This window comes from Dipodomys ordii, unplaced genomic scaffold (assembly GCF_000151885.1).
Source record: "Dipodomys ordii isolate 6190 unplaced genomic scaffold, Dord_2.0 Scaffold122, whole genome shotgun sequence".
Lineage (NCBI taxonomy): Eukaryota > Metazoa > Chordata > Mammalia > Rodentia > Heteromyidae > Dipodomys > Dipodomys ordii.
The window spans coordinates 5,839,102-5,849,839 of record NW_012267338.1 but is presented as its reverse complement, the minus strand read 5'-3'; the positions used below and the strand labels follow the sequence as shown (position 1 = coordinate 5,849,839).

Here is a 10,738-nt window from a genome sequence, read left to right as displayed (position 1 = left end):
CAGGTCGGACAGCGCGTTGATGTAGATCTGGGCCATCTGCAGGGTCTCGTACTTGGACAGCTTCTTGTCGTTGTTGAAGGACGGGATCACGTTGCGCAGCTGGTCGAAGGCGTGGTTCAGCCCGTGCATCCGGCGCCGCTCGCGGGCGTTGGCCGCCAGCCGTCGCTGCTTCTGCACCCCGTTCACCTGTTTGCTGGAAGGGGCTCGCTGGCGGCTCAGCTCGTCCACCATCCCGCCTTTCAGCTTGCACAGCTGCTCTCTCACTTTGGCCGACGCCGACCCCGGGTTCTTCGGGAGCCCTCCGCCGCCGCCGATCCTCCGCCCCGCATCCCCCCGGCCGTCCTCCTCCTCCTCTTCCTCCTCCTCCTCCGGGGCGGCCGCCGCCGCCGCCGCCGCCGCCTCGGCGGCACCCAGCTCGGGAGAATGCAGCAGATACTGGGCGGCGCGTGCCGTGCAGATGCCCTGCAAGGTCGGAGCCAGCCAGGCGCGTGGGTCGGTGCCGTCCAGGAGAGACAGCTCGGCGGGGTACACCGGGGGCTCCCTCGTCTGCAAGGTGGCCGGTGGCGGTGGTGGCGGCTGGAGGTGATGCGATGGGGGGTGACGATGGGGGTCCCCCAACTCCGTCACCTCAGCCCACTCTTCCGCGTGCAGCAGGCGGGACATTGCACGGCGCGGGCGGTGCGGCGGCGGCGGCGTTGAAGGAGGCAACTTGGCAACCCGGTTCCACTCCAGGGGGAGAAAAGATGAGGTGTCCTGCACACCCCCTCCCCTAAAAACCAACCAACCACCGCCACCCTCCAAAATAATCTTTTCCTAGGGGGGAGGGTCTCCTCTGCTGCGTCGTAACTTTGTTTCCCGCCCCCCTCCCTCTTTCTCTTCCTCGATCCTCCTCCCCCCTCCTCCTCCCTCCCTTACACTCGCTCGGAGATCACACACCAAGTCGCGTGCAACGAAGCTTCTCCGGTTGCCGAAGGCGCTGCGCCCCTTTAAAAAGCGGCACGCGCCAGCGCGGCTCCCCTCCCCCTCCCCGCGCGCCTCCCAGCCCCCTCCTCGCGCCGGTCGCGTGTCTGCTCAGCCAATGGAGGGCGCGGGCCGGCGCGTGCGAGCAGCCAATCAAAGAGTTTTTACACCCCGAGGAAAGTTCCGCCGGGCGCCGGCCGCGCCGGATCCCGCCGCCCGCTCCGTCCCGCGGTCCCAGTCGGTGAAATTCATATGTTAATTGCCAGGCTGTAATCCGACTCCGCGAGCGTGTCCGCTCCCGGGTGGAGCCTCTCTCCTCCCCCTTCCCCCGCCCTCTCCCCCGGGGGTGCGCGAATTGTGCCCAAGCGGGGCTCCCCGCACCGACGGCCGGGCCCGGTCGGGTCCGACGCGCGCGGCGGGCGGCTCCGGGCCGGGTTCCCCCCTCCTCGCCCCCCGCACCAGGGGCCTCTCGGGGACCTAGAACCCAGGGGGGGAAGAAAAAAGTCCTCCCGCCCCGTCCGGTGCGGTCGTCAGGCCGGGATCGGCGCCGCCGCAGCCACAAAGACCCCGGAGAGGGGGTGCGCCCGGGAGAGGGGGTGCGCGTGCGCCCCGGGGAGTGCGCGGCCCATCCTCCCCCGGGCCGGCGAACCACACCTCCCGTCGGAACTCAGGGGAGGAGGGGAGGGGGCGTCGCTGCTTGGGAACGGGCCTCGGACCCCTGCTCCGTGTTTGTTAGCCTCTTTGGCCCCGGGTTCGAGTTCGTCTTGGTCAGGTCCTCTTTATACTCATGGGAAGTGGAGTTGCGACACGGTTAGGGTGCACCACACGTCACACGCACCCCCATTGCTCGTAGCCGGCTCTCTAGCGTGCTGCCGCTTCCCGAAAAGCCCCCGCAGAGCCGTGCTTTTGGAGACAGGGATTTGACGCAACTCCGAAGGTTTTTATTTTGAAGACACTCTCGGGGCGGACACGGGTCCAGTCTGCATCCGCAGGGATTCCCCTGCCCTTCCAACTCCTGGAGCCAGAACCCTTTACCCTGCCGGCTTCACCACTGCGCGCGGCTTCTTCGGCAAACCCCCAGGAACCGCAGCCGCACCCACCTCTCCCTTGCTAGTTAAGGCGTGCGCTCGCTCCCCAGCCTGAAACCCTGAGTGATCCGTGGCCGGCGGGGTGGGACTCACACTCTCAGGTGAACACTCCCCCGCCACCGCATTGGCCTACCCAGTCATCCGCGCGTTCACGGGAGCCAATCAGGAGCTCCCGGCGCCCCGGGCACGCCCCGGTTGGCGCCCCGCGCGCGCTCGCGCCCTAGCTCCAGGAGGCTCCCGAGCACCTGGTTTAGGGCGCAGAAGTGGGTCTAACCTAGCTGCTCCTTTACAGCCGTCCACTTTCTGAATGGCTGTTGTCCCGGGAGGAGTTTTCATCCTCTGGGAAAAGTGGTGTAAAGATGACCCAGGAGGCAGTCTTTTCAGGGTTTGCGGGGGGGGGGTGGTATCCCAAAATGTTCTCCTCGTGTGGGTAGAGACTTGATCTAACCTGCCATGAAGAACTCATCAGAAGAATTTCGGGCTGGAATGGATGATACGATAGAGATAGAGATAGATTAGAAATACAGATAGATGATGCTCATGATATAGATGATTTAGGGATATAGGTATTATGGATAGATATGTATATGGATATATGCCTAGATGCATATGTATTCCATTATAGATAAAGAAAGATGGGACAGAGTGCTAAAATGATTACCAATACATCACCCTTCATCCATCTCTTCTTCAACTTTATTTGCTGGGGTGTAGAAACAGTTCCGGATCTTCTAATCTTAAAAGCCAGAAATATCTGAGTAGTGTTTTTATGAGTGTCTTTAGGCAACGCAGACCTGACTGTGTTAAATATATAGGTAAATTAGCAAGGCCCAACCCTAACTGAAAATGTTCAATGATAATAAAGAAATCATTTTTTTGGGGGGGGATAACATTCTTCAAGAATTTTGGCGACTGGCAGGCACCAGTAAAATCCGCTAATAATATTACTGCACATGGTTTGGAAATGGCTTTTAGTTCTTATGGCCACTTAGCATTTCATTTAGTAGACAACTTTTGCTATCTTCATCTTAATTGTTCTCTAACTCAAGCTTTACTTCTCGCAAGTCTTCCACACTAGCTCAGGTTTCTTTGTCATATACCCTGTCTGTATTTTATTCCTTCGCTCAAGGGTTCATCTTGGTTGGCAATTCCATTGGTATGGCTATTAATTGTCTTTGACCCAAAGTATGAAACTTCATGGCTTTGCTCTTCTGTTAAGCTCACTGCTTAATACAGAGTCTGGGAATTGGTTGGTACTTGATCAAAATAGAGGGAAAGAAAATACCTTCAAGAAATGCCATCTTGTTTTACTAGTTTCCTCAATGAATAGTTTACTTGCTGCCAAAGTTCAATCTAGTTAAAAAATTCTCTGTGCTGATGTTTTACCTTATGGAAATTTATTTATGGACAATAACATGGAAAATTGAGGGTTGTATTTATATTGGAGACTTCTGTAACATCTCATATAATTCATATACCAGAACAAATATATCTAGTTGGAAAAAATATCTAGTGAAAAAAATGCTTGCCATTTGGTTTGAATTTTCTAGAATATTGGTGATATTCTGTTAAGACCTGTTATTAGATAGTTCTGTATAAACTTTGAACTTTATGAGAGTTGTGGAAGAATTAATTAGAGAAAACTGGACTCACACAAAGGATTAAAAACTAATTGCAATTGTCTAAGCAGTCAACTTAAGTAAAGCTATTAATACAGCACACTGAAAAGGACTGAGGAAATATTCCCATGGTAGTAGGTAGACAAATACTGAGGGAGTTGTGGAAGCTATGTCCTGAGGCCATTCAGATCTTCCTCAATTCTAATCCAAAGGCTATTTTCTTATTTTTTTTTCTCACTAGTTGGTGCCTTAGCAGATTGAACCAGAGCAATCACTTAAAAACACCAACAGTCTTCTCACCAGTAGAGAGCTCTTAGTCTGATTGACAGAAACATCACCAACCCCCCACCATTGTGTCTACTGGCCCAGCTCCATCTGTGGCTGGAACTTCTAACACGAGCTGTCTGAGAAGTGTGGTACTCTTGCCAGCTATAGATTAGATTGTGCATTCAGCTACCCCTTCCAGCACAAGGCTGCCTTGCATTATTCTTTCCTGTCCTGTGTCCTCTCGCTGGGCAGTCTCTGCATCTTGATGTGATAATGGAGAGTTGGAACGGAGGTACAGTTTGCAGATGTCCGTGAGTCTAGCATGATCACCCTGTTTCACTGTCAAAGAGCCTTTAGGTGACCCTTGTCCAGTTTTCACTCAACTTCTTTCAAGCGGACTTGCATGTAATCTTACTAGAACTCCTCCTATAGCTTTGAGATTGGAAGTTCAGACAAATGATTAACCAAAGTAGACTTTTTTTATTACCAACTTTTATTCACCACGGAAGAAATTGGAATTTCAACCAGGGAACTTGTTTATTGACAAAATTTTATTGATAAAATAATTTATCAAAGATTTATGAACAAATTAAAAACTTCTGAAAAAGAAAATTATACCAACCAAGATAGTAAAAAGTATGATGTGGGTAAGGAAAGGTTTTCTAGTTTGGATTGACTACATGAAGCAACCTCATAAAACTAAAGACTTCTCCAAAAGAAATTAGGGTGTAAGATTTGAACGTATCAGAAAGGCTACTGTAAAATGCTTGTCATGTCAGAGAGGGTTTCTCCATCTCCTGCCCAGTCTTAATCACCCTGATACCTCGTCCAACATCTTAATTTGCTTTGCAGCTTGAATCTGTCTGCTCTTCCCTCTCAGTTAGCATGACCTGGAGATCCTCTTGTCTCTTAAGTGTGGCCTGTCATTTCAGCAACAGCTTTCCTTCCTGGCTCTGGACCTGCTTTTTGCTGGCTGCTTTGGCTCAGTGCCTCTGACTTTGGGTGGCTGGTGTTGTGAGTCTCTCTGGCTTCCTTCCCACAGCAAGTGTTGATGATGAACTATAATAGGAGACCTTGTTTTTAAAAAATTTTTTTCAACTGTGTTTTAGGTCTCTAAATAAAACCATAAGGTTATAATCTTAGGGATTTCTCAGTTCACTGAATTGCTCTCTGCGTCCTGTGATCTGACAGATAGCAAGAAGGAGATTATGAATATTTATCATTCCATGTAAAAATATTTTGAAGACTGAGATCAACACTGAGTGAACATTTTATTCTCCCTACAATTCCCCTTCCTTGTTCTAGGATCTCAAGGAATGGATTGTAAGGGACATTTTCTGCTTTCAGTTTATGATGGTATTTTGGAGTCTGTGGGATGCAGCTTCCCTCAGCTCTTTTGTACAAAAACCATCACTAATATTCACCCAGAAAGCGTATTCTGTTCCTGAAGCACATACTAGTGATGTTCTCAGTTTTAAGAGAAAGCTGGTAGGTTTTTAAGAAGAAAGACCTCCTTTAACTTAAAGGCCTGCTTGGTATCAATGGCTCTGCCAGCCATTTGGTTTCTACACAGGACTGAAAGGGAGTTGTGGTTTCAATCTAAGATGGATGAAGACTGATACAAGGAGAATGAACTGAAGTTAGATCAGTTAATTCACAAACCATAATAATATGTCACCAGAAATAGAAAGCGGGGCCAAGACTGCCATGAAGGTAGTGGCATTTCTCACTGTTCCATAGGTGTGTGTGTGTGTGTGTGTAAAGGTAGAACATGAGACTTGTAGGCCAGGAACATGTTTTACCACAGGTTGTTGACAGACAAGGGAATGGACACATCAAAACACAAGTAGTAAAAGCTAGATTGATACGGGTGATAAAATGTTAAAAGAAGAAATGTGTCACCAAATCCTGATTTTAAGTGATTACCTGGGAATTTCTCTCGTCTCAATGCAGGTAGTCAAGGATAGCTTGTGTTCTGTCTAATCGGGTCAGCAAATCCATTAAACAACCTTTCAGCCCACTGGGGTAGCTTGGTGATTCCTCTGGCAGCCAGAACCTGGCTAATTCTAGCTTTGGAGGGGGGGCAAGAACGGGCTCTCCATCATGGGTCATGGGGATAAGCTATCAAGAAGGTTGGATGGTGTCGAAGCATCGCTGTGTGCTAATGGCTGACAATCTACGTGCAGCCGGGGCCCAGTTTTCCTCCTCTTGTCTAGCCTTGGTCTTCTCTGAGGTATGAGAATTCCATGCTGTAACCAGCTGTCCAGGAGGGCAGGGCCATGGTCTTGTTCGCACCATTCACTTGCACAGGAGAGGCTGATGGAAATTATGCTTTCATATTGGGGAGGATGAAGAGCTCCATGGGAATGGGGTGATTACAAAATAACAGTTTACAAAGTGATTTCACAGACACTTGATTCTCACAAAGACCCTGTGAGGTAGGTACAGTATCTAATGTATTTACCTAACTGTTTGCACAGACAGACACCAAAGACCCAAGAGTTGAAGAGCTTTGCCCACAGCTCTTAACCATGCCAGGATGCACACTTGCGGTTACACCTCCTGACTTCAGAGTCTGACTTTCACCCAGGAGTTACAACACAAGACAGGCCAGTTTGGTGACTGATCAGAAGAGACACTTTGTCAGTAAACACTAAGTGGTTACTGGTTACAATGACAAATCAGGTGGTTTGAGAGGGGAAAAAAATCTTAGTGATCAGAATTCATTGTATCACCTCTTGCTAGGGGTTCTTCATAGACTGCTGCTTATTGGTGTGAATTTGTGGGTGGGGGGGCTTTGGTACATTTGAAGATCATCTGAGAGTCAGCCAGGACACCCTCTGTGGCCATAAAGCAGAGATGGCAGTCATCATCATGTTGGATTGTCTGTCTTCCCCATTGGAATGTGAACTTCTTAGGGCAAGCACTGTCACCTTTTCCTTGTATTCTCAGAATTTAATACAGTGCTTGACATAACAGGTCCTCCATTAAAAACTGGTCTCATTCACAAGGGATTGATCTGTTTTCATGCGATGTTTCCTTTTTCAATTTGTAAGGGATTATTGGCATGGAACCGGTATGATGGGTGAATCTGGATGTGGAAAGAGGGAAAACTCAGTTGTCTTGATGGTGGATAAGGTACATTGCCACTGTGGTTCCAGGGTGTAATAACATCCATCAAGTGATCTTTGCCTGCATAATGAATCTACTAGCTGTGGATTTAAGTCTGAGGTTCTCTGTTAGCCAAAATCCATGTGAAGTGTATATGTTTGGGTAAAGACAATGGAGACTTGGCATGGAAGGAAGAGATCATTTAGATAAACATGACAGTAACACTACTTTGGTAATATGGAGAGAGCTGTATGACAAAAAGTAACCGACCAAACAGCAACAACAACAACAAAAATCCCCAAACCATGAAGCACAATCACAATGGATTCAGTAAGGGTTGGAAGAGGCCTTTGTCTTTTATCTGGTTTAAGCTCTGCCAAGGCACATTCTTGTTGGTCCTCGACATCTCCCTGGATCCTTGGCTATCAGAAGTCCCAAGCCCTGGAGTTGAGATTGTGATGAATCTTAAACAGGTAGAAGCTGAGGACAGATCTGTTGTGGAAAAGATCTGGACTTTAGTATGTGTCTTCTTGACCAGGATGCACAGGCAAAAACATCCAGTGCATAGAAAGACTCTTCTCAGGCTAACAGGCTGGCAGGTAAGACCTGTGTATGAACTGTGTCTGAAAGAGACAAGTCTTGCAGCTATTCTTCTATGCCTGAGGTACGGCAAGGATTTCTGGGTGTCACAACCTGGTGAATACAGTCCTTTGAACTGAAGCAGAACTCTTAGGACAGAGTATATCAGCTCACCAGTTTTGGGTACACAGGATCAAATGGATCCGGAAATCCAGAGAAGGGAAACAGATCATCAGGTGGGGAGATTGGTAGAGATTATGGGTCATCTAGAGGTCCTCCCAGTTGGGTTGATTGGTGCAGGCTGTGGCTGGGTGTCTGGTTCCTCCAGGTATTACTGCCAAGTTTCAAACATGGTCTTAATGGCCAAGTGTTCTTTCTTTCAGAGATGGTAGTTTCATTCTGCAAAGATGGAGCCTGTTGAGAAAACAAAGCAGAGGTCTCATCAGGTTGAGAGTAACAAGGCATGGATTTTGTATGGTGTGGTCTCTACTTATAAAGCATTGGCTGCACCTGAGGTGTCCACTGTAGACAAGAGAAAGCATAATGGCAGTGGACTGAAGCCTTCCAGTTAGGGCTGTATAGGTGTTTTGTACAACAGGTTGTCACCAGAAAGTACGGCATGTTGGCTGTTGGTTCACTGGACTCTGTTTCAAGGAGGACCTTGGAATCTGATCAGACTGGAGTTAAGATATATTTGTAGTTTATGGATAAGGTCTTGAGTATCTTCACCAGAAAATAAAGCCAGTATTGCTCTCACACAGATAGGCAATAGAGTGTTCTACCAACCTTGGTCTTGACACAAAGTTGCACGTGAAATCCTAGAAACTATTTGTTTACATATTGACTTTTAGATCTTGACAACTTTTAGTAATTGGTTCCAGACTATTCATAAGCTTCAAGACATTCATAATTTATAACAAATATACAAATTTTCCCCAAATTGCAATTGATCCAGTTGCTATTATTAAGAGCATTGTAGTCTACTTATTTAACTATATGTTCCAAAATAAGGAATTTCCCTCATTCTTGAAGACTAAGGGGGCGATCTCATAAGTTATGTATTTTATTTATCAAAAACAAGCAAATTAGTCAAGTGCTGGTGGCTCACATCTGTAATCCCAGCTACTTAGGAGGCTGAGGATCTTGGTTTGAAGCCTAGGCAGGAAAGTCCATGAGACTCTTATCTCCAGTAAACTATTCAGAAAAGCCAAAGTGGTACTGTGGCTCAAGTGGTAGAGTACTAGGTTTGAGCAAGAAAAGCTCAAGGATAGCATCCAGGCCCAGAGTTCAAGTCCTAGTATTGGCAAAAAAGACCCCTCCCCCTCCAAAAAAAAGCAAGGTAAACAATTGCTATCTATTTATCACTACATTTTGTCAGTTTTGTTAGGCACTTTGGAAAATAGAAAATGTACTTGAATAAAACATACACTCTGTTTAAGAGGTTTATATACTTGTTAGGGAGATACAGTTATCACATATTAAATATAGAAACTAACAAGTTAGAGTAGATCACTGATTTGCTCTCCCCAAGTATTAAGTGTTCATAGATTTCAGTCATTGCAGAGAGGAAGGTCAAATATTGAATAATGAGAGAGGAAATCATGGAGGAGGTAGGAATTTGTTGTATGGGAAAACTAGGGTTTTCAAAGATTTTTGGACATTTTTGATGGAGGAAAACAGTCCACAAACTCACAAAAGAGTTCACAAACTTGTAGATCCTACTGCTCCCCCAACCAGAAACTAAGATGACAAATAATACTTTGGTATATTATAAGATTTAATGGTAATATATCTTGAGGCCTTCATACTCAAGATCAGAATGTCACAGAAAGATAGTTTTCTATCATTTGTTCTATAATTCTTCTAGTAGTTCTTGTTTACTACAATGAGTTGTTTAATTGTCTATTGTCTGTGCCAGTCTCATAAATGACAGATATAATATTTTATTCATTTTAATACCCTTAGGTATACTAATATATTTGTGCCATAGTATCTCTCCATGGTAAGGTGCTGACCATGTGGAAACAAATGAAACAAATATTAAGGCAGAAAATTCTACCAAAATAGATTTGCATCAGAAAATAATGTATAGGTTGAGTAGAATTAAAATGTGGAGGCTTTTGACACCCAGACTATAGAAGAGGAAAGAGGAAATCAGAGATTTTAGAAAATAATAGTGGACAGAACATTTGTGTGTATGCGTGCTGTCCTGGGGCTTGAATTCAGGGCCTGGGCACTGTCCCCCTGAGCTTTTTTTTGCTCAAGGCTAGTGCTTTACCACTGAAGTGACAGCTTCACTTCTGGCTTTTTGGTAGTTACTTGGAGCTTAGAGTCTCATAGACCTTCCTGCCTAGGCTGGCTTTGAACTGCAATCCTCAGATCTCAGCCTCCTGATTAGCTAGGATGACAGGTATGAGCCACTGGTACATGGTTTAAACAGAACTATTGAAAGTCCTAATTTATCAACAGTCAAATTGGCAGTTACTTATAAATTGGAGCAAAATAAAGAAGAACTTAGGAATCAATTGAGTTATTGTTAAAGCAATCTCATCTCCAGGAGGTAAAGATCTAGAACCAATTATTATTATTTTTTTCGGAACCAATTTTGAGCCACTAAAAATGCAAAGAAATTTAGTATTCATACCAAGTGGACTGGTTTTTACCTCTAGCCACTAATAAGTAATCAAGAAGAAGTACAAGTTAAAACTTAGTTCAAAGGGATGGTAAGGGGAAACAAAGGAGGAGGCAACAATGCTTGATAAGAAATGTACTCATTACCTTGCTCATGTAATTGTAACCCCACTGTATGGTATTTTCACAATAAAAACTTATTAATAATAAAAACTTAAGTCAACAACAATAGGTAACATTTTATACATTTCATGCAAGCACTTTGGTTTAGTTTCTTATTTAATCGCATTTATTCCTACAGTTCTACAAAATGGTAATGTTATCTATTTCAGTTCTGTGTTAAGAAAATAAATTAGAGGTTCAAAAATTTGCTTCTGACTCATAGATGTAAATAGTCATTATAATAAATGCCTCAATAAACTTCTTTATATGCAAAACAACTTATAAAAGTAGAAAAACATGAGCTGAGAAGGAGGCTCAGTG

At 45.6% G+C, this 10,738-nt stretch overlaps 1 protein-coding gene across 1 annotated transcript in view; it reads right to left on the bottom strand.

The window, feature by feature from the left end:
- Atoh1 (atonal bHLH transcription factor 1) overlaps positions 1-663 on the bottom strand; it is a 1,099-nt gene extending 436 nt beyond the window's left edge. Inside the window, exons 1-2 of the mRNA XM_013029721.1 lie at positions 391-663; positions 1-357 (exon numbers count right to left, since the gene is read on the bottom strand). Coding sequence (XP_012885175.1) covers positions 1-357; positions 391-663 — 630 coding nt within the window. The remainder of the gene's footprint in view (positions 358-390) is intronic.
- Between the last annotated feature and the right edge of the window lie 10,075 nt (positions 664-10,738).